The sequence below is a fragment of the Lonchura striata genome, chromosome 1 (genome assembly GCF_046129695.1).
Source record: "Lonchura striata isolate bLonStr1 chromosome 1, bLonStr1.mat, whole genome shotgun sequence".
Taxonomy (NCBI): domain Eukaryota; kingdom Metazoa; phylum Chordata; class Aves; order Passeriformes; family Estrildidae; genus Lonchura; species Lonchura striata.
The window spans coordinates 156,661,259-156,683,297 of NC_134603.1; the positions used below are offsets into that span (position 1 = coordinate 156,661,259).

The window sequence follows — 22,039 nt, forward strand, 5'->3', positions numbered from 1 at the left end:
CACCTCCCCGCCCCGCCAGCGTCCCGCAGTGCATTCAGGGCTCCAGGACGCTTCGGTGGTGCCAGGGACACCTCGTTGTGCCCCTTGAACCTGCTGGTCTAACTATCTGCTCCGTTAATTGATTCGCTCATCTAATTGTTTGAGCCATTAGCGGAGCTCTTTGATGGATTCTGGTAGAGGAGCAGCTCCTCAGCAGCTTCAGGATCCCAGCAGGAGCAGAGCTGAGCCCCCGGCGTGTCCCTGTCCCGGCTCTGCTGCCACCCAGCCAGGGACCGGGCACTGGACACGGGACGTGAGCTCAGGGACAAGGGACATCAGGATTTGGGGACCCTGGGCACTGGGGACACTGGGGTTGGGGGAAATGGGGCCATCTGAGCCTGGCACAAGGGGATAGCCAGCCCAGGTGACCCTGGGGACACGGGGGGCTCCTGCTCCCCTGGGGAATCTCTGCTCCAGCACCTGGAGCAGCTTCCTCCCCCGAATCCCCATTTCCATCCCTTTGGACCAGAAACAGGAAATAAAGAAGCTGTGGAACCAAAGCACGTTAAACCCACAGGTTCAATTATGGGTTTAATTATGGGTCAATTAAATGGGTTTAATTCCTCGATTGTGGCGCCGCCGAATCCTCCTTGTTCTGCCAAGGGGAATCTGCCACACCAGCCTGGCCTCTCCTTCCACGCCTCTGGACAGGTCCCTGTGGGATAAAGCAACACAGCTAGCAGTGACAGGGGCACACAGCTGGCAGTGACACCAGGCAGTGACACTGGCACACACCAGGCAGTGACAGCAGCACACAGCTCGTGTTGCCAGCGCTCATTAACCACCACAGAGTTAATTACACTGACAAGAGCCTTGTGCCCACCTTCTCCTTCCTGCAGCCTTCCCGGAGCCCTCTGGATGCCCACGGAGGGAGCCTGCAATGGGAAAGGCAGGAATGAGGAATGGCCCTGGCCCTGCTGCCCCTGTCCCCAAATCCCAGTGGGCTTGGGGTCCCGTGTCCGAGGTTTTTATAACCGCCCCCGGGAGACACCGGGAGCGGCCTCAAACGGCCCCGGGACGCTCTGGCAGCGCTGCAGGAATGGCAGGGGCCACGGCAGGCCCCGCTATGCTGGAGCCCGCGGCGGCAGGAGCCAGGGGAACCGGGCACGGCAGAGCCCGGGCTGTGCCAGAGCCCCGGGTAGCTCCAGGAACGTGGCCCCCGACATTCCCACGGAGTCCCAGTCCCGCAGCCTCCCCCCGGGCAGAGCCGGGGCTGGCCCTCACCTGGGCAGTGCTGCCGACAGGCAACTCCTGCCACCGTGTCTCAGTCACGGCATTCCCATGGAACTTCACCCCTGGGAGACGAGGGTCGAGGCCTCGGTAGCCTTAATTAACCGAAACCGGGCTAATTACGGTGCCAGCCCCCTTGAATGCACTTCTTTCTTCCTGGCGGCTTCCTGAGTCCCTCTGGATCCGCGCAGCAGGAGCCTGGAACGGAGAACAGCAGCAATGTCACCGGCCCCGCCGTGCCGGGGCTTTCGGGACCCCGCAGCCCCCCGTGTCCCACCGAGCTCCTCCCCAGCCCGGCCGTGTCCGAGGTTTCTATAACCGCCCCCGGGAGGCGCCGGGAGCGGCCTCAAACGGCCCCGGGATGCTCTGGCAGCACTGCAGGAATGGCAGGGGCCACGACAGGCCCCGCCATGCTGGAGCCTGCGGCGGGAATCTGCTCCCGGGTCAGCCTCGGTTCCCCGGGACAGCCCGGCCCGGAACGCACCGCGGCGGGGCCCGATGCGCGGGGAGCTCGGGAGGCAGCGGTGGCGGCCGCGGATGGCGGCGGATGAGCGCAGACCGCCATACCCCTCACCGGCGGCGGCAGCGGCCATGACTGAAAGAGCGGGCGCCTCCCGATGACGTCATAGAGGAGCGGGTGGGCGGGTCCAGCGAGGGGCGTGGTCTAATGCAGCGTGTGATATGCGATGACATCATAATGGGCGTGGCTAGTAGGCGTGACCAATCAGTGGTGGGCGTGGTTTGCGCGCGCCGACGGCTTTGCGCAGGCGCACTGCGCTCGTCTCCCCCCGGCGGCGGGACGATGACGTCACGGGAAGGCGCCGCCCAAGATGGCGGCGGGGCAGAGCCGCGGGCGCTGAGGCGGCGCCGGGACCGGGAGGGGAAACCGGGACCGCGATCGGGATCTGGAGGCGGGGCTGGAGCGGGAACCGGGCGCGCCATGGCCGCCTCCGCCGCCGCGCGTTGAGGCCCCGCCCCTCAGCCGGGCCGGGATGCCCCGGGGGGGCCCCGGGCCGCCGCCGGAGCCATGGAGGAGGAGGGCAAGAAGGGCAAGAAGGTGAGAGCGGGGCCCGGGGGGCGGCCGGGTCCGCGCTGTGCCCCCCGAGGGTGGCTCAGCCCAGGCGGGTCCGCCCCCGGCCCCAGCCCGGAACTCCCCGGCGGTGCCCGATCCCCTCCCGGGGCTGTTCCAGAGCGCCTTCCCGGGAGCCACTGGCTGCCCCTTCCCGGGACCGTTCCCGCATCCCCTTCCCGGGACTGTTCCCGCATCCCTTTCCCGGGACCGTTCCCGCATCCCCTTCCCGGGACCGTTCCCGCATCCCCTTCCCGGGAGCCACCCAGAGCCCCCAGCCCAGAGCGTCCCGCTGTTCCCGAGGGCTTGGAGAAGGTTGTTATTAATCGATGGGAGTATTAATTACGGAGGGATTAATTTATGGGTTTGCTAATTTATTTACGTTATTACTGCTGCGGATTCAGTGAATTCGTTCCTGCGTTAATTGATGCCGTTGTTGTGGCTCGCGGCTCAGCACCTCCGGCCTGGTTTCCCTCCTCCCAGCTCCATTCTGTGGCCTCGGGGAGGCTCAGCCAGAGCTGCAGGCCGAGGCTGGGTGTGAGCCCGTCCTTTTGGGGAAAAACTGGAGATTTTGGGAGCCCCGGGGCAGCAGGTTCCAGAATGAGTGAGGCTGAGTGGGATTTTGTGGGGAATCGCCCTCCAGGCTTCCCGGACAGGCAGGTCTGGGAATTAAACCCCCGTGATGCCACTCTGGGAGGAATTTGGAGGAATTTCTCACCTGCACACGGGATGGAGCTGCTTTTGGGAAGGAGTCAGCTCCAGGGGGTTTGGGCAGAGCTCAGCTGGGGCTCCCCGCTGTGGTTCCTGGCACTGGGAAGAGTCTGGATCCTCCCTCCTCCCTGCCCCAGGGACACACTGGGCTGGTTCCTCACCCTCCATCCCACCTGGAAAATCCCATTTCTCTGGTCCCTGCAGCCTCCTCGGGCCCTGTCCCGGGGCTGTCCCATCCCGCTGGAGCAGGAGCTCCCGGTGCCTCTGGAGCAGAACTGAGCTGGCACCCACCTGTGGCCTCTCCTGAGCTGCTCCAAGGCCTCGTGGAGCTTCCTTGGAGTTTGGTGGTTAACCAACCCTTGGAGCTGCTGCCTGTGGAGCACAGACCTGTCCTTGTCTTCCTCAGGTGTTCCAGCTGCAGGGAGAGCTCTGCTCCCTGCTTCTCCCACTCTGGATGGTTCCAGCAGCACTCTGAGCTGAAGTGGAGGCACTGAGTTCCCTCAGGGCTGATCCAAAGGGATCAGGGCAGGGTTGGTTGGGATAAGGAGGAAAATCCCAGCCTGGCTTTGGGGTCGAGTCCAGCTTGGATAAAATCCAACCTGGTTTCAACTGGAGCCCTGGAATTCCTTCAGGAGCTGGCGTGCCCTGGCTCTCAGTGGGGGTTATCCCAGCGGGAAGGGAGCTGTCCTGGGATGGAATAGCATTCCCCACAAGTCCTGGGAGGCAGGATGGAATTCCAGCAGGCCATGGGAATCTGGCAGGGCTTGGTGTCACACCTGGAGCCTCAGGGGAGCATGGATGGATGGGTGCTCCCACCTGCTTATCCCCAGGAAGTGTGGGGGAAGGAGAATTTTCTGGGAGTGATCTCCCTGCTGCTCTGACTCCACAAGCCGTGCCAGGGATCCCAAGCTTGCAGGGTTTCCCTGAGGGAATTCCCTGAGGTTCAGCTCTTAGTGTGACATTCCCAGCTTTTCCAGCTCGGGGAGGCCCTGGAGAGCTGAGGCTGGTGCCACCTGCCTCTCCCAGCAGCTGCTCCAGCATTTCCCTCCTGAAACAAGGAGCTGCTGAGCTCGGAGTTACATCCCTGGGGGAAATTCTTCTTGAAATTCCTTTGTTATCCCACATTTCCAGCCCCATGTCCGGGCTGATCCCCAGCGTGGGCAGCAGGAAATGGGGATTGTGCCCCTCAGGTGAGACCCCACCTGCAGAGCTGCCCCAGATCCAGTAGCACAAGGGCCTGGAGCTGCTGCAGGGCTGGGACCCCTCTGCTCTGGGGGATGAAGTGGATTTTGGAGCGTCCAAGATGCAGGAGCAGTGTGGATCTGCTGGGAGATTGGGAATTGGGCTGGTGGAGGAGCTTCCCCTCCCCAGGAGCTCCCAGCCCGGCCTTGGGCACTGCCAGGGATGCAGGAGAATCATGGATCTGCTGGGAGATTGGGAATGGGGCTGGTGGAGGAGCTTCTCCTGCCCCAGGAGCTCCCAGCCCGGCCTTGGGCACTGCCAGGGATGCAGGGCAGCCCCAGCTGCTCTGGGCAGGAAGAAGCTGCACAGCCCACGCACTCAGGGGGCTGTGGGACCTTTGGGATTGGGAATTGCTCCGGGAGCAGCAGCTGGGATGCAGCTGGGAGTCGGAACAGAGCAGCTCAGAACAGAAACCAGGGCTCAGCCTCCCTCGGCACGGGGCCATTCCCCCCCGGTTGGGGCATTGCTGGGGATTTTGGGGTGCATCCCCCCCAGCTGTGGCACAGGATGGAGGGTTGGGGTGCTGTCAGGGATTTCGGGGTGCAGGGTGGGAGCAGGGAACGGGCTCGTGCCCCGCCGTGGGTCCCTGCCCCGCTCCGCCCGTCACGTGGGGCAGAGGAAACCGTGGCACTTCCTGGCCCCGACGGCAGCACCCCGAAAGGAGGGGAGCGTGCCCCGTCCCCTGGTGCCCCCCAGCTCTGCAGCCCCCCAGCACGGCTCCCTCCCCCTGTCCCGGGCTCCATGGAGGACGAGGTGGGTGCTGGGATTTGGGGCGCCCCAAAAGCAGGAGCTGTTTCGGGCTGCGTCACACCGGAGGCGCCTCCCCCCAGGCTTTGGGGTGCCCAGGAGAGCCAGGGGAGCCCAGAATCAGCCCAGCCCTCGGGGTGCAGCCACTTCCTGGGGGGAAAAGGGGGTTCCTCTGCCTTGGGGTGGCTCTGGATCCTGCCTGGCGGAGGGGGAAGGGTCTGGGTACAGCCTCGGTGGCACATTCCTGCATTGCTCTGCTGTGAATTCCTGAAAGATTCCTGTGGAGATGCATCCCTAAGCATTGGCAGGCAGGATTTCGGGTGCGACATCCCAAAGTTGGAGACTCCCCAAATCTCTGCTCTTGCTAAACTCACCTGCTGTGTCCAGGATTCCCTTCTCTCCGGCATCCCAGCCCCTCAGCAGGATGATGGAACACCCTGATCAAGGATCGTGGGGTTCTTCTCCTGGATGCTGTGTAGGGATGCCCCCCAAAATTCCACACTGCTCCTCCTGCAGCAGGGCTGTGGAGCTGTTTCCTCTCCTCTCTGTCCTGGAAGATCCCTTCCTTTCTGTCTCCCTGATCCAGGGGCTGCTTTTCCAGGCCGGGCTGTCCCCAGTGTCCTTGTGTTTCCTTGTGAGCTGGTAATTCCCGTTGTCCCAGCAGCTTTTCCTTGCTTTGTAATTAATGAATCCACCACTGGAAGCATGTTGTCTGCCCCTTCAGATCCCACATTCCTTTCCCTTGCCCTGAGGATCAGGAAAGCTGGGATGTGGCTGTGCTGGGGTGGGAAGCACACCAGGGAATGGGACACTGGAGTCACACGTCCGAGGAGTTCCTGGGTCCAGCCATGGACGTGTCTGCTCCAAACATCCACTTGCCCTGGGACACCTGGAACTGGAGCAGCTGGGGGATGTTCCCAGTCATTTATCTGGTGTGGAGCTTGGGGAGATCCACGTGGCATTCCCGTGCTGAAGGACAGCTGTGTGTTGGCTCCAGTGGTTTTCCAAACTTGGCGCTTCGGGGTTTGGCATTTCCCGTTTTTCCCAGGGAAATCCACTTTCCAGGTCATTTTTTCTTTGTCTGGGGTCTCCTTGGAACATCCCTGCCTGTTTCTTTGGCATTCCTTGTTGAGTTGCCCCATCAGCTCCTCGGGGAGGTACAAAACCACGGATCCTCTGTTTACCTGGAATATATTGCTGCATATGGAGTTGTGTTTCTCTTACCTGGAAGGTTTCACACAGTGACTCTGGGGGAAAATCCCTATATTTTGGTAGTGGGAACGCTCAGCACCCGTGTTGTGTCCCAGGAGAAGGCTTTTCTCTGGAAAGCCACGGATTTATGGCTCCAAACGGAGCGCTGTCCATGGGGCAAAAGCAGCAGGATGGGGTTGGGGGTCTGCCTGGCGGGCAGGAGGGGCTGCCAGACCCCCTCCTCACCCCGGCCCCGGTGCTCCCGTTCCTCTCCCAGCCTGGAATCGTGTCCCCGTTCAAGCGAGTGTTCCTGAAGGGGGAGAAGGGCCGGGACAAGAAGGCTCAGGAGAAGGTGACGGAGCGGCGGCCGCTGCACACGGTGGTGGTGGCGCTCCCCGACCGCGTGGAGCCCGACCTGCTGCTCCACGACTACATCGAGAAGGAAGTCAAGGTATCCACAGGGGCCCTGCTCCTTGGGAATGCCTTCCCCATATCCCAGCTGGCAGGGACAGCCCGTTCCCCCTTGTCCAGATCTCCAGCTCTCCTGCAGCCCCTGAGGCACTGGAAGAGGCTCTGAGGTTTCTGTGGAGCTTCTTTCAGGACATTCCCACCTCTCGGCCATCTCCAGTTTTGCTTGGAGCGTCTCCATGACTCATTCTGCCACGTCCAGCACGGTGTCTGCGCCGTGGTAACGCTGTGGCTCTTCTGTCCCAGTATTTAGGGCAGCTCACTTCCATCCCGGGGTACCTGAACCCCTCCAGCCGCACGGAGATCCTGCACCTGATCGACAACGCCAAGGTGAGCACTCGGCTGCTCGGGCAGCACAAATCAGCCTCCCAGCAGCACAAATCCAGGCTGCTGCTCTCCAGCCCGCTGTTCCCCAGGGGAAACACCCCAGTGAGGGGCTGGAATGCCTTTCCCAGAAAAGCTGTGGACCCATCCCTAGAAATATCCCACACCAGGGTGGATGGGGAGCAGCCTGGGATAGTGGAAGGTGTCCCTGGCCGTGGCAGGGAGCTGGATAATCCTTCAGCTCCTTCCAAGCCCAGCCATTCCATGAGTAAATCCCTGTGAATCCTGGCGTTGCAGAGAGCCCACCAGCTCCCAGGGCAGCTGAGCCCGGAGCACGACGCCGTCATCAGCCTCTCTGCCTACAACATCAAGCTGGTGTGGAGGGACGGGGAGGACCTGATCCTCAGGGTGCCCATCCACGACATCGCCTCCGTGTCCTACATCCGGGACGACTCCGCACACCTGGTGGTGCTCAAGACGGGTGAGCTGTGGGCCTGGAGTTGGGATTGTCCCCCTGGGAGCCACCTGGGACAGTGGGAGGTGTCCCTGTCCGTGGCAGGGGTGGGGCTGGGTGGTCTTCGAGGTCACTCCAGCGCAAAGCATTCCGTGACACCTCGCTCCGTGTCCTGTGCAGCTCTGTGCATGTCACACCTGCATGGTTTGGGAACAGGGAGCTGGGGAGGGCTGAGCCAGGGGTTTAGCTGAGTACAAACCTCATGGATAGGCTGTGGAATAAAGGAATAAATGCCTCAGGGGCTGGGCTGGAAATCTGGGGGAAATTCCGAGCTGTGGAAAGGGGCAGATAACTGTTAAAACCAGCTCCAAACTGGAGGCTGTTCAGCCCATTCTCCTGCTTCAGGGCTCCTCCTGCCCTGCAGGACTCCTTCCCATCCCCTCGCTCACCTCTGCTCTGCCCTCAGCCCAGGATCCCGGGATCTCGCCGAGCCAGAGCCTGTGTGCCGAGGGCTCCAAGGCGCTGACGTCGGGCTCGCTGTCGGAGAGCGCCGGGGGGCCCCTGGAGTGCTGCTGCCTGGTGGTCCTGGCCACGGAGAACAAGGTATGGCTGGCACTGCTGCCACCCCAGCCCGGCCTCAGAGCCTCTGGCATTGCTGGGAGGTTGCTGGCTCGGGGACCGTGGTGATGGCAGAGCCACAAACACCACCGTGGCCAGGTCCTGTGGTGCATCCCGATCCTCCCCTGCTCTCTCACCTGTGAAACACAGATTTAGGGATTCCAGGTGTGGTTGGAGCACCTGGAGAAGGGCTCCTGATCCCTGTCCCAACCCTGGGACACAAAAGGGTCTCCAGGAAGTGTTGCCCTTGGTCCCCGTTGCCCAGAGCCTTCTGCAGCAGCACAGAATCCACGAGGACATTCCCACAAAAGGGATTTGCTGATCAGGCTGTTTTCCCTGTGCTGAGCTGGGAATTTGTTTCATGCAATGTCTGGATCCAGGGATTCCAGTCTCAGCCTCTCTGATCTCCACTGAGGGTGGAGCTTCACTCCCCTCATTCCCAGCTCTGACACTGCCTGGGGCACCTGCACCCCTCTGGGATGAGCCAAAATCCCAGGGAGCTGCTCGGAGGAGCCTCGGCACGGAACGTGGGGGGCTCTGGGTTGATGCTGGAGCATCCCAGCTCCTGCTGCGGGTGGGAACGCCGGGAGGGCGATGGACCTGGGCTGTGGGCCAGCCCTGTCCTCCCACCCCACAGAGCCAGAGGGAGAGGGGGACGTCCCTGCGTGGCCCCTGCCACAGCTGCCTGCTCCTTCCCAGGTGGGTGCCGAGGAGCTGTGCTCCCTGCTCAGCCAGGTCTTCCAGATCGTTTACACCGAGTCCACCATCGACTTCCTGGACCGCGCCATCTTCGACGGCGCCTCGACGCCCACACGGCACCTGTCCCTGCACAGCGGTGCGTGAGAGCTGTGCCCGGGCTGCTGCTGCCCCCACCTCCCCGGGGCCAGGGCTGGCAGTGCCAGGGGCTGGGGAAGCCTCGGGAACCCCTGAGCACAACCAGGGCCTCCCCAGGACCTCCCCGGGGCCAGGGCTGGGAGTGCCAGGGGCTGGGGAAGCCTCGGGAACCCCTGAGCACAACCAGGGCCTCCTCAGGACCTCCCTGGGGCCTCCCCGGGGCCAGGGCTGGGAGTGGATGGGGTTGGGAAGGCCTCAGGAACCCCTGAGCCCGCCTAGTGCCTCCCCAGGGCCACAGCTGGGAGTGCCAGGGGTTGGGAAAGCCTCAGGACCCCCTGAACGCACCCAGCCTCCCCAGGGCCACAGCCAGGAGTGCCCGAGGTTGGGAAAGCCTCAGGAATCCCCTGAGCTCACCCAGTGCCTCCCCAGGGCCACAGCCAGGAGTGCCTGAGGTTGGGAAAGCCTCAGGAACCCCCTGAGCTCACCCAGTGCCTCCCCAGGGCCAGGGCTGGGAGTGCCTGGGGCTGGGAAAGCTTCAGGACCCCTTGAGCTCACCCAGTGCCTCCCCAGGGCAGAGCTGGGAGTGCCTGAGGTTGGGAAAGCCTCAGGAACCCCCGAGCACACCCAGCCCCCAGCACCTCCTCAGGGCCAGAGCTGGGAGTGGCTGAGGCTGGAAAAGCCTCAGGAGCCCCCGAGCCCACCCTGCACCTCCCCAGGCTCACACACAGGAGTGCCTGAGGTTGGGAAAGCCTCAGGACCCCCCGAGCCCACCCAGCCCCCAGCACTGACCATGTCCCCAGGTGTCACATCCACAGGGATGGGGACTCCACCCTTCCCTGGGAATCCTGTTCCATGCCTGACCACCCTTCCCACGAAGGAATCCGTCTGAGATCCAGCCTGAAGCTCCCCTGGCACAGCCTGAGGCTGGTTCCTCTTACCCAGTCCTTCACTCCCGGCTTTCTCCCTTCCAGCCGAGTCAGGAAATCACTTTGTGTCTCTCCTGGCTTGGGAAGACACCGAGTTTGTGCCTCTCACATCCCATCTCCCAAATTTTTCCCCTGCAGATGACTCTTCCACCAAAGTGGACGTGAAGGAGCCCTTCGAGGCAGATGCCAGCACTTTGTGAGTGATCCATGGCCCTGGAGCGGGGATTAGCCCGGGGCTGCTGCCATCAGCACGCTGCTGAGCCCGGCGGGCCCCGGGGCTTGGCACAATCCTGCCTGGGCCTGGATTGTTGTGCCCTCAGCATTCCAGGAGTCACGTCCACAGCCAGCAGTGCCTGTGTCAGCATGGTGCGGGGTCACTGCTGGAGCTGGGAGAAGGGTTTTCCCCAAAAACTTCTTACCTGGGAAGCTTCTCCCTTCTGGATCACTGGAAGCATCAGCAGTGTTTGTGGGATGAAACCCAAACAGCTGGTTAACTTTGCTCTGGGAATAGCCAACATAAATAGGAGTGTTTAGCATGGGGGAATTGGGAACCTTATTGAAAATTGCACGTTTAAGCCCAAGGTAGGGAGCGTGGGGATTTTTCCCAGTGAGGAAGCAGCTACAGGGACAATTCCCCACAGAGGAATTCCCCACTGTCACTGTCACCACAGCAGTGCTCAGTTCCCTGCGAGTCTTGGGGTGCCCTCAGGAGCTGGGGGCTTCCAGCATCATGGACCGTCCTGGGTCGGGAGGCCCCCCAAGGGTCAGAGCCCAACTCCCAAAACCCCGGCAGCAGCTCCCCCCAGCAGCAGCTCCCCGAGGGCCGTGGGGGCTCAGGCGTGCCGGGCTCAGTTCCTTTGCAGACACGCTGGAAGCGGGGGACACGTCCCCGTCCTCCTTCTCGGCACAGCCGTCCCCACACGTCACCACGGCCAGCGAGAGCGAGCTCAGCACCACAGCCACCGAGCTGCTCCAGGACTACATGATGACGGTGGGGCTGGGATGGGGCTGGGAGCTGGGATGGGGCTGGGACGGGGCTGGGACGGGGCTGGGACGGGGCTGGGACGGGGCTGGGAGCTGGCACCGGGACTGGCGTCTGGGACCAGGGGCTGGGACCTGGCCCCTGAGGGAGGGACAGGGCTGGAGGAACAGCTTGTCCTTCCCAGCCAGACTGGGCTTGGAGGGCCTGATGGTGCCCATGTCACAGAATCATGGAATGGTTTGGGCGGAGAGGGGCTGTAAGGATGATCCCAGCCCACGCCCTGCCATGGCAGGGACACCTTCCGCTAGCCCAGGCTGCTCCAAGCCCCATCCAGCCTGGCCTGGGGCACTGCCAGGGATCCAGGGGCAGCCACAGCTTCTCTGGGAAATCCACTCAAGTCCCTCACTTCCCTCCCAGCCAAGAATTTTGTCCCATCTAAATCACCACTTTTCCAGTGGGAGCCATTCCCTGTGTCCTGTCCCTCCATCCCTTGTCCCCAGTCCCTCTCCAGCTCTCCTGGAGCCCCTCCAGGCCCTGGCAGGGCTCTGAGCTCTCCCTGAAGCTTCTCCAGGGGAACATTCCCAGCTCTCCCAGCCCTGGAGCAGCTCTGGAGCCTCCTCTGGGTCTCTCTGCTTTCCCCCCACACTTTTCCCTTCCCCAGCATCCAAGTCCCCTCGTGCCCCAGTCCCAGTGGCCCCACAGCTCACCCTGTGTCCCCATGGGGTTCCCGGTCCTGCCGGGGCCATTCCCGGCCCCGTGCCGGGTTCCCGGTCCTGCCGGGGCCATTCCCGGCCCCGTGCCGGGTTCCCGGTCCTGCCGGGGCCATTCCCAGCCCCGTGCCGGGTTCCTGGTCCTATGGGGCCATTCCCAGCCCCGTGCCGGGTTCCTGGTCCTATGGGGCCATTCCCAGCCCCGTGCCGGGTTCCCGGTCCTGCCGGGGCCGTTCCCGGCCCCGTGCCGGGTGCCATGAGGGCCGTGCTGTCCCGCAGCTGCGCACGAAGCTGTCCTCGCAGGAGATCCAGCAGTTTGCCATGCTGCTGCACGAGTACCGCAACGGGGCCTCCATCCACGAGTTCTGCATCAACCTCAAGCAGCTCTACGGGGACAGCAGGAAATTCCTGCTCCTGGGTGAGTGTGGGAGCTGAGGCTGCCAGGGAGGGGTGAGGGGCTGGGGGCACAGGGAGGCCTTGGGGTGCCACCACCAGGGGAGGAACATCGCAATCCATCTGTGGATATTCCTGAGGGCAGCTGGTGCCTCCAGCCTGGCTCATCCCACAGCTTCAGGCTCTCCTCTGTCCTGAGGGCAGCTGGTGCCTCCAGCCCGGCTCATCCCACAGCTTCAGGCTCGTTCCTGAGGGCAGCTGGTGCATCCAGCCCGGCTCATCCCACAGCTTCAGGCTCGTTCCTGAGGGCAGCTGGTGCCTCCAGCCCGGCTCATCCCACAGCTTCAGGCTCTCATTCCTGAGGGTACCTGGTGCCTCCAGCCCGGCTCATCCCACAGCTTCAGGCTCTCGTTCCTGAGGGTACCTGGTGCATCCAGCTCGGCTCATCCCACAGCTTCAGGCTCGTTCCTGAGGGTACCTGGTGCCTCCAGCCCGGCTCATCCCACAGCTTCAGGCTCGTTCCTGAGGGCAGCTGGTGCATCCAGCCCAGCTCATCCCACAGCTTCAGGCTCTCCTCTGTCCTGAGGGCAGCTGGTGCCTCCAGCCCGGCTCATCCCACAGCTTCAGGCTCTCATTCCTGAGGGTACCTGGTGCATCCAGCCCGGCTCATCCCACAGCTTCAGGCTCGTTCCTGAGGGTACCTGGTGCATCCAGCCCAGCTCATCCCACAGCTTCAGGCTCTCCTCAGAGCTGTTCCCTGCTCCCACCTGCCTGTGAAGCGCCTGGGAGCCTCCTCCAGACCTCAGACTCTCTCCCAGACCTAGAAACCCCCTCCAGAGCCAGGGAATTTAATTCAGAACTGGAAATCTCCAGGCCAGGAAACCTCCTCCAGACCAGGGGTATTTAACCAAGCTGGCCTCCGATATCCTGGGAAAACGGGTCAGGAGCACAAAATCCTCCCAGGACAGGAGCAGTGTGACAGCCAAGGAGAAGGGGTCAGCAAGTCCCAGTGCCCACAGAGCAGGAGCAGTGTCTCCTGCAGTCCCCCTCCCCCTGGGGCACCGAGGGGCCGGCACAGATGTCCCTGGTGGGACAGATCACTGGGATAAGCTCAGCAAAGCCCAGCGAGATGCCAGCTGAGGGATTAGGTGCTTGGGAGCTCAGAAAATCCCGCCTGAGCCGGGTTTTGCCCTCGGTGAGCAGTGGCTGCAGCCTCAGGTGGGAGTGACGGGGGACCCCGGAGGTGCCGGGCACAGAGAGGCTCCCGGGCTGTGTGGGACAGCTCGGGAACGGGCTGGGTGAGGAGCCCCGGGTCCCCGGGCGAGGAGCCCCGGGTCCCTGGGCGAGGAGCCCCGGGTCCCTGGGTCAGCAGTCCCGGGTCCCCGGGCGAGGAGCCCCGGGTCCCTGGGCGAGGAGCCCCGGGCGAGGAGCCCCGGGTCCCTGGGCGAGGAGCCCCGGGTCCCTGGGTCAGCAGTCCCGGGTCCCCGGGCGAGGAGCCCCGGGTCCCTGGGCGAGGAGCCCCGGGTGAGGAGCCCCGGGTCCCTGGGTGAGGAGCCCCGGGTCCCTGGGTCAGCAGTCCCGGGTCCCTGGGTCAGCAGTCCCGGGTCCCCGGGCAAGGAGCCCCGGGTCCCTGGGCGAGGAGCCCCGGGTGAGGAGCCCCGGGTCCCCGCACTCACCGTGGCCCTGCCGCGTCCCGGCTGCAGGCCTGCGTCCCTTCATCCCCGAGAAGGACAGCCAGCACTTCGAGAACTTCCTGGAGACCATCGGGGTGAAGGACGGCCGCGGCATCATCACGGACAGCTTCGGCCGCTACCGCCGCTCGCTGGGCGCCGCCTCCGCCTCCAACGGCACCGGCGCCGCCGGCAGCTCCGACGAGCAGTCCGTGCCCTCGGAGGAGGACGAGTGGGACCGGATGATCTCCCACATCAGCAGCGACATCGAGGCCCTGGGCTGCAGCCTGGACCGGGACTCGTCCTGACGGAGCCCGGCCCCGCAGCCGCTCCCGGGGCTGCCCCCGGGGGGACGCCTGGGGCTGTCCCCCGAGCGTGGAGCTGATCCCGGGACACGGAGCTGGTCCTGGAGGGACCCCAGGACACAGAGCTGCCCTTGGGGGGACGCCTGGGGCTGCCCCCCGAGCGTGGAGCTGATCCCAGGACATGGAGCTGGCCCTGGAGGGACCCCAGGACACAGAGCTGCCCTTGGGGGGGATGCCTGGGGCTGCCCCCCGAGCATGGAGCTGATCCCAGGCTGATCCCAGGACACGGAGCTGCCCTCGGGGGGACATGGAACGTGGATCTGCCCCAGGGGAACTCTGGAGGTGCCCAACACCACCAACCTGTGCCCTCACGGAGATCCTGGAACATGGAGACGCCCTCAGAGGGCTCCCAGACCCCTCCTGTGGGGTCTGGGGGCTCCAGAAAGGGGGTCTGCACTGCCCCAGCCTCATTCCCAGCTCCAGGGGCTCCAGCTGGGGCTGGGGGGACAGACCTGGGTTTGGATTTTGGGGGCAGATCTGCTCCTGAGGGATGTCCTGAGTGTTGGGATCCGTTCCCAAGGGGTTGGATCTGCTCCCCCCCAGTTTACAGTTTGCACAGCGGGTCCCCCAGAACTGCCCTCGCCTCCCCCCCCAAATGAAGTTGTACCACAATGTGAATTTTTTCACCCTCTCATCCATGGTGTTGGAGCATTCCTGAACATTCCAGCTGCCCCAGTCTGGGATTCTCCCCAGGGCCCTGCTGCGGAGAGGAGCTCGGCAGGACCCCCAGAGCCCCCCTTTATCTGCATCCCCCGGGGGGGCTCCTCCCTGGCTGGGGTCCCCAGTTACCCCACAGCCACACCCCGGGGCTCTGCTGCTCCCCCACTCCGGAGCCAGATGCTGACTCGGCACTTTGGGGTTCCAGCACATTCCAGAGGCCCCAGAGCTCCCCGGTGCCTGCAGCCCCTCTGCCCCCTTCACCCTGCCCACCACCCTGGGGTGACCCCCCCCCCTTTCCCAGGGGTATCCCAACCCCTCCTCCCTCTGGAATTGAGGTGTCCCAGGAGCTGAGGCACCTCTGGGGACTCACCTGGGCCTTTCCCCTTCCAACACCAAGAAAATGGGGATCAGGAGAGGGTCCCTGCCACCCCTGGGATTTGGGGAACAAGAGCTCCCTCCCTTCCCAGCCCTTGGAGCTCAGGGGCTTCATTCCCACCCCAGGGCTGTGCTACACCCCAAATCTGGAGGGGAGGGGTATCCCTGATCCCCCAGGATGCGGGGAGCACCCTGGGGTGCTGCCACTCCCCCAGAACCTGTCCTTCCACCTCCCCTGTCCCAGTTACATCCCACTGCTGGAAAAGGGGATCCCCAAGCTCCCAAAATCAGGCCTGGGAGGCGAGGTGCGATCCAAGGGGTGCAGGAGGCCTTTATTGAGCAGTCCAGGGGGCCGGGAGGAGGATGGGGGGCAGCAGGAAGGATTTGGGGGGGCTCTGTGCATCTATACAGGGGGCCAGGACACCCCCGGCTGCTACATGGTCAGTTCCTGTGGGAGAGAGCAGAGGGAATTGGGGGTCACCCCCAGCTCCTGATGGGGAGAGGGTCACAGCCCCAATTCCCAGGGGGAAAAGGGGAGAGGGGTCACAGCCCCAATTCCCAGTGGGAAAAAGGAGGGAGAGGGTCACAGCCCCAATTCCCAGGGGGAAAAGTGTGGGGAGAGGGGTCACAGCCCAAATTCCCAGGGGGAAAAGGGGAGAGGGTCACAGCCCCAATTCCCAGTGGGAAAAAGGAGGGAGAGGGTCACAGCCCCAATTCCCAGTGGGAAAAAGGAGGGAGAGGGTCACAGCCACAATTCCCAGGGGGAAAAGGGGAGAGGGGTCACAGCCCCAATTCCCAGGGGGAAAAGTGTGGGGAGAGGGTCACAGCCCCAATTCCCAGTGGGAAAAGGGGGGGAGAGGGGTCACAGCCCCAATTCCCCTGGGAAAAGGGGAGAGGGTCACAGCCCCAATTCCCAGGGGGAAAAGGGGAGAGGGTCACAGCCCCAATTCCCAGTGGGAAAAGGGAGGGAGAGGGTCACAGCCCTAATTCCCCCTGGGAAAAGAGAAGGGAAGAGGGGTCACAGCCCCAATTCCCAGGGGGAGAAGGGGGTCTCACGGCCCCAGTTCCCCTGGAAAAGGGGTCTCACGGCCCCCCGCTCACCATGATGGCGTTGACGATGTCATTGTTGTTGTGCCGCAGGGCCCGCACGGCCTTGGGCCGGGACACGTTGGCCTGGGCCATCACCAGCTCGATGTCCCTCACCTCCAGCCCCGTCTCGTCCACCTGGGGGGGGCACAGGGCTGTGGGACCCCCCCGTGGTGGCACAGACCCCCCCAAGGTGGCACAGACCCAGCTCTGAGTGCCAGACCCCCCCCATGGTGCCAGAGACCCCCCCATGGTGGCACAGAGACCCCCCATGGCACCCCGGGGGGCTCGGGACCCCCCAGCCCTCACCTCCTCCTCCTCCTCGCTCTCCTCCTTGATGGCCAGGGCCGGGGCGGCGTCGGGCACCAGCGCCGAGGGCTCCAGGGGCACCTTGAACTTCTCGGCCGCCGCCTTGTGCACCTGCTGCGACAGGTCCTCGATCTGGGGAGACACGGGCCGGGGTCACCGCGGCCCCCCGCGCCGGGGGCTCCCCCCCGGCCCCCCGAGCCCACCTTGGCCTCCCCGAAAACGATGTAGATGTCGGAGGCGGGGCTCTTGAAGACGTCGGGTTTGGAGATGACGAAGAGGATGTTCTTGGACTTGCGGATGGTGATGCGGGTGACGCCGTGGATCTGCCGCAGCCCCAGCTTGGACATGGCCTGGGGGGGGCACACGGTGACCCCCCGCACCCGCCCGGCAGCCCCCCAAATCCCCGGGGAACGGGGAGCCGGGGACGGGGGACGCCGTGGCCGGGATGGGACCCCCAGGCCACGGTGGGGACCCCCCCGAGTCCCCTCCCAGAGCGAGGACTTGCCCCCCCAAAGTCCCAGCACTGCCCCCCTCCCCAAACCTCGTGATGGGACCCCAACCCCCAGGGGCACCCCAGGGACCCCCCGACCTTCCGGGCCTTCTTCTCGCTGCGGCTCTGCTTGGCTTTGCTGAGCGGCTCCTCGCCGGGGCCCAGCGCGTGGCCGAGGGGCACCTGCGAGAGGGGGGGGGTCAGCGAGCCCCGGGCCCGGGGGTCCCCACCCCCCCGAGCCCCCAGAGCCCACCTGGGGCTGGGCGGGGGGCAGCTCCGAGCCCTCGGGCTCCTCCAGCTCCGGGATGGACTCGTCGTTGCTCTCGGACTCGTTCCCGGACCCTGCGCGGAGGGGGGGGCGCTCAGAGGGGCTCCCCGGACCCCCCGAAGGCACCCCCGGGACCCCCCTCACCTCGGTGGTTGGGCTGGCAGCGCTGGGGGGCCGGGGGGCGCCGGGGGGCCTCGGCCTCGCTGGACGAGCTCGACTCCGACTGCAGAGACCCCCGGGGGGGCGCCCGGCCCGCCCCCGGCCCCGGGACCCCCGCCCGGCCCCGGGGCTCCGGCTCCTTCTGCGGGGAGCGCTGGGGGGCTGCGAGGGCACAGGGGCTGAGCGGGGGTCCCCAAAACCCCTCTGGGGCTCAGCCCTGCCTGCTTCCCCCCATCGCCCTCCCTGGGACCCCCCAAAGGCCCCCCCAGCTCCCCTGACCCACCCTGGTCCCGACACCCCATGGCAAGAGGGGGCTGAGCTGGTGGTGCCCCCAAACCCCCCTGTGGGCACGCCCACCCAGGACCCCCAAACCCCCCTGTGGGCAGTGCCCACCCAGGACCCCCAAAGCCCCCCATGGGCAGCGCCCACCCAGGACCCAGAGCCGTGGGGGTCGGGGGGCTCTCTTACCTTCGGGGTGCTTCCTGGAGAGGGGTGGTCCCGGGGGGGGCTCCCGGCCGGGGGCCGGGGCGGCGGGAGGCACTTGGCGGGGTTTGGGGGGCTCAGGGCGGGGGGGCCCCGGCTGAGCCCCCGCAGCGGGCGGGGGGCTGGGAGCGACCCCCCCCACGGCCTCCTCGTCCTCCTGCGGCTCGGGGGGCGCGGCAGGGGGACTCGGGGGGACTTTGGCATCGGGGTCCCCCGCGGCGTGGCCGGGGGGCTCCTGCGGGGCGGGGGGCAGGACCCCCGGGGACCCCCGGAGCGGGGCGGTGACACCCGGCCCGGCCCCGCGCCCCAAAAAGGCACCGGGTGGTGGGAGCGGCTCGGGGGGGGCCGGGGGGGTCCCCACAAACACCTCCCGCTCCGAGGCCGTGAACCGCGGCGAGGGGGGCGCGGGGGCCGCAGCCTCTTCCTCCTCCTCCTCCTCCTCCTCCTCCTCGGGCTCTCCCGGGCTCGGCGTGCCCGGCAGCTCCGGGGACAAAGCCTCGGCCGGGGCGGTGGCCGCGTCCCCCGAGCCCTCGGGGACATCCCCGGGGGGCTGCGACAGCACCGCCCGTGCCAGGGGACACGGGGGGACAGCCGGGGACTCGGGGGACGGGGCCAGCCCCGCTGCCAGCGGCACGGGGGACACGGCCCGGGCGGGGGGACGCGGGGCGGGGACGGCAGCCGGGGGGCCGGGGGGCGCCGCCTCGGTGGTCACCGCGGCCGTGTTGTGCTGGGAGGTCGATGTCACCGGTGTCACCGGCTCCGTGTCCGCGGTGTCCGTCATGCTCGGGGTCACCGGGGCAGCGTCCGTGGTGCCCATCGGGGCAGGTGGCACCGGTGTCCCCAGGTCGATGGCCGCAGCCTTACTCTCATCCAGGGCAGGCGCTGTCACTGATGCCACCAGGCTGGTGGCCGCAGCGGCCGTCAGGGCAGGTGTCACTGATGTCACCGAGTCGGTGGCCACAGCATCCTTCAGGGTGGATGTCACCGGTGTCACCAGGACAGCGTCCACATCTTCCATCTTGTCCAGCAGGCTGCGTGGCACCGGTGTCACCAGCTCAGGGGCCGTGACATCCAGCTCATGTGTTGGGTTCGGTGTCACTGGTGTCACCAGGCTGGTGGCCGCAGTGTCGGGCTCATCTGGGGGGCTCGGTGTCACCAGGTCCATGGCCACGGTGTCACGCTCATCTGGGGGGTTGGGTGTCACCAACGCCACGACATCAGGGGTTGCAGCATCTGACGGGTTGGGTGCCACCAGGCTGGTGGCCGTGCTGTCCATTAGGCTGGCTGTCACTGGATCATCCAGCTCGTCCAGCAGGGTTGGTGTCCCTGGTGTCACTATGGCAGTGGCCACAGTGTCCAGCTTGTCAGGCAGGCTGGGTGTCACCGGGCTGGTGGCTGCAGCACCCATCTCATCCAGGGGTGTCAGTGTCACTGGTGTCACCAGGTCAGTGGCCACAGAGTCCATCAGGCTGGGTGCCACTGGTGTCACCACATCACTGGCTGCAGCGTCCATCTCATCCAGGGGTGTCAGTGTCACCGGTGTCACCAGGTCAGTGGCCACAGAGTCCATCAGGCTGGGTGTCACTGGTGTCTCCAGGCTGGTGGCTGCAGTGTCCATCTCATCCAGGGGTGTTGGTGTCCCCAGGCCAGTGGCCACAGAATCCATCAGGCTGGGTGTCACTGGTGTCCCCAGGCTGGTGGCTGCAGTGTCCATCTCATCCAGGGGTGTCGGTGTCACCGGTGTCCCCAGGCTGGTGGCCACCGAGTCCATCAGGCTGGGTGCCACTGGTGTCACCAGGTCAGTGGCTGCAGTGTCCATCAGGCTGGGTGTCTCTGGTGTCACCACATCACTGGCTGCAGCACCCATCTCATCCAAAGATGTCAGTGTCGCCGGAGCCCCCAGGCTGGTGGCCACAGTGTCCATCTCACCCAGGGGTGTCGGTGTCCCCAGGCCGGTGGCTGCCGAGTCCGGCTCGCTGTGGCCCTCAGCGCTCTCTGCTGTCCCAGTGCTGAGCTCGAGGTCATTGTCACCATCACTGTCACCCCCAGGGCCACCCTGGGGCTCCCCATCGCTCCCCCCCGGCCGGTGGCTCTGGGGGTCCCGGGCACAGAGCTCGGGGGCCGGGGGGACAGGGTCGGGCCCTGCCAGCTCTGGGCACGTTCCGTGTCCCGGTGCCGCTCTGGAATCTTCTGTGGCCGCCGCGATGGGGACAGCAGCGGGGACAGCGGGGACAGCGGCCCCGTCCAGCTCCCCGCGCCCCCCGGGGGGTGCCGGGGGTGTCCCCGGGGACCCCGGGGCCGGGCGGCACGGGGAGCCGGCCCGGAGGTGGAGCTCGACGCCGGCGGGGCCGGGGGAGGCCGGGCGGGCCCCGGGCGGGGTCGCCGCGCCCCCCGCGTGCCGCTCGCGGCCGTAGAGCCGCTCGTCCTCGTCCCCGTCGTAGGCGGCCGAGTCCGAGGAGGCGTCGGTGTCGTCGCGGAAGGCGAAGGCCTCGTCCCCCCCCTCGGGGATGGAGCTCTCGGACAGCGAGCGCAGGAAGGACGCCGAGGTGCTGCCTTCATCCTCCTCCTCCTCCTCCTCCTGCTCGGCGGGGCCCCGCGGCGAGATCTCCACGGCCTCGGCCTGGAAGAGGAGGCTGCCGCGGAACGGGAGCAGCGCCGCCGGGATCAGCGCCGAGCCCTCCTCCTCCTCCTCCTCCTCCGGCGTCTGCCCTTCCTCATCCTCATCCTCATCATCCGCGCAGCCCGGCGGGGCGAAGGGACCGTCCTCGTCCTCCTCCTCCTCATCATCCTCCTCCTCGGGGGACAGCGGGGGGAAGGCCGGGGGCTCCCCCAGGCCGGGGGGCAGCAGCAGGGCCCCCCCCAGACCTTCGGCCTCGCCCTCCCCCAGGCCTTCGGCCTCGGCCGGCAGGTTGGGCGAGCAGGACGGGGAGGTGCTGGCGGTGCCCGAGGAGCCCCAGCTGCCGCCCTCGGCCGTCATGTAGGAGCCCGAGGGGGACGTGGGGGGCGAGCACGGCCCCTCGCTGTCCCCGTCCGCCGCCGGCTCCTCGGGGGGCGGCGGCCGCGCGCCCCCCGCCCGCACCGGCGTGGAGGGGGCGGTGAAGAACGGCTCGGGCTCCGGCGGCGGGCCGCGGCCCGGGGGCGGCTCCTTGGGGGGCGCGGGGAAGGGGCAAGGCACGGGGGGCGCGGCGCGGGGCTCGGCCGGGGGGCTGCGCGTCTCCTCGCCCATCACGATGCGCGCGTCCAGCGGCTCCGCGCCCGGCGGCGGCCGGCACGGAGAACCGGGAGCGGCGGCGGCGGCGGCGCCGGGCTCGCAGCTGGCCCCCTCGGGCGGGGGGCGAGCCTCGTCCTTGGCCGGCATCGGCGGGGGGGGCGCGGGCATCGGCGAGGGGGCTGCGGAGAGAGGGGACACCCCTGAGTGCCGCAGCCCCCACCCCGGGGTCACCGTGGAGAGGGGGGACACCCCTGAGTGCCGCAGCCCCCACCCCGGGGTCACCGTGGGGAGGGGGGACACCCCGAGTGCCGCAGTCCCCGGGGCCATCCCGTGAGCGTGGACCGGGGACCCCAGGGCAGCACCGGGGCCGGGCCGGCGCCCCCCTCACCAGGCAGGGTGGGGGGAACAGGGTGACCCCACCCCGAGCAGCTGCGGGAGGGTCCCGGGAGGTTTGGGGGCACCAAGGCGGGACCCCAGCCCCGAACCCCGGGGTGGGGGGCGGCGGGCACGCTCACAGCCCCCTCCCCACCGTGCTCTCAGTTTGGGGGGGGTCCGCAGCCCCGCCGCGCCCACCGCTCCCCCAAAAGCCCCGCGCCCCCCCCCTCACCTGGGCCGCTCCCTGCGGCGCCCGGGCTCGGCTCCATGGGCGGGCGGGGGTCCCGCGGCGCCCCCGGCCCCTCGTGCAGCCTCCGCCCCCCCCGCCCCCCGGGCGTTATAACGGGGCGGGGGGCGGGGCGGCGCGGGGGGAGCCGGGAGGGGGCGGGCCCGCGCCCCCCCCCCGCTCGGAAATGGTTCCGTCCGGCACAACCCCCCCGCCACGTGCTGGGGACCCCCGAAAGGCTCACTGGGGGGGGTCGTGTCCCACCGACACCCCCGGTGCCGTTTTGGGGTGCTCCGCCCGGTTCGGAGGGGGGGCTGCCGGGACCCCGTTCATCAGCGCGTCCCGGGCGCTGTTTTGGGGTCCCCTGTGTACACCCGGGGCACACCCCGACCCCCCTCGCCCCTCTCCTGGGGACCCCCAGCCT

At 66.7% G+C, this 22,039-nt stretch overlaps 2 protein-coding genes, 1 long non-coding RNA gene and 1 other non-coding gene across 4 annotated transcripts; 1 reads left to right on the plus strand and 3 right to left on the minus strand.

Moving 5' to 3' along the window:
- Positions 1 to 539: 539 nt before the first annotated feature.
- LOC110475086 (uncharacterized) lies at positions 540 to 1,819 on the minus strand. The gene is made up of 4 exons (XR_013341582.1): positions 1,754 to 1,819; positions 1,264 to 1,467; positions 863 to 914; positions 540 to 694 (listed from the first exon to the last, which is right to left on the minus strand). It is a non-coding gene; the product is annotated as an uncharacterized LOC110475086 (long non-coding RNA).
- On the minus strand, positions 1,567 to 1,695 carry LOC144248248 (small nucleolar RNA SNORA9). Its single transcript, XR_013341635.1, has one exon. It is a non-coding gene; the product is annotated as a small nucleolar RNA SNORA9 (small nucleolar RNA).
- Positions 1,820 to 2,069: 250 nt separating the features above from the next.
- Positions 2,070 to 14,607, plus strand: CCM2 (CCM2 scaffold protein). The gene is made up of 10 exons (XM_077790054.1): positions 2,070 to 2,326; positions 6,507 to 6,680; positions 6,944 to 7,027; positions 7,319 to 7,502; positions 7,942 to 8,078; positions 8,793 to 8,928; positions 9,992 to 10,049; positions 10,706 to 10,844; positions 11,825 to 11,963; positions 13,642 to 14,607. Exons 1-10 carry the CDS (start codon positions 2,297 to 2,299, stop codon positions 13,914 to 13,916), a joined length of 1,356 nt encoding a protein of 451 aa, XP_077646180.1. The 5' UTR covers positions 2,070 to 2,296; the 3' UTR covers positions 13,917 to 14,607.
- Positions 14,608 to 15,314: 707 nt separating this feature from the next.
- On the minus strand, positions 15,315 to 21,341 carry NACAD (NAC alpha domain containing). Its single transcript, XM_077783173.1, has 8 exons — positions 17,789 to 21,341; positions 17,306 to 17,425; positions 17,147 to 17,235; positions 16,993 to 17,076; positions 16,607 to 16,753; positions 16,404 to 16,535; positions 16,110 to 16,232; positions 15,315 to 15,456 (listed from the first exon to the last, which is right to left on the minus strand). Exons 1-8 carry the CDS (start codon positions 21,339 to 21,341, stop codon positions 15,442 to 15,444), a joined length of 4,263 nt encoding a protein of 1,420 aa, XP_077639299.1. The 3' UTR covers positions 15,315 to 15,441.
- Positions 21,342 to 22,039: the final 698 nt, after the last annotated feature.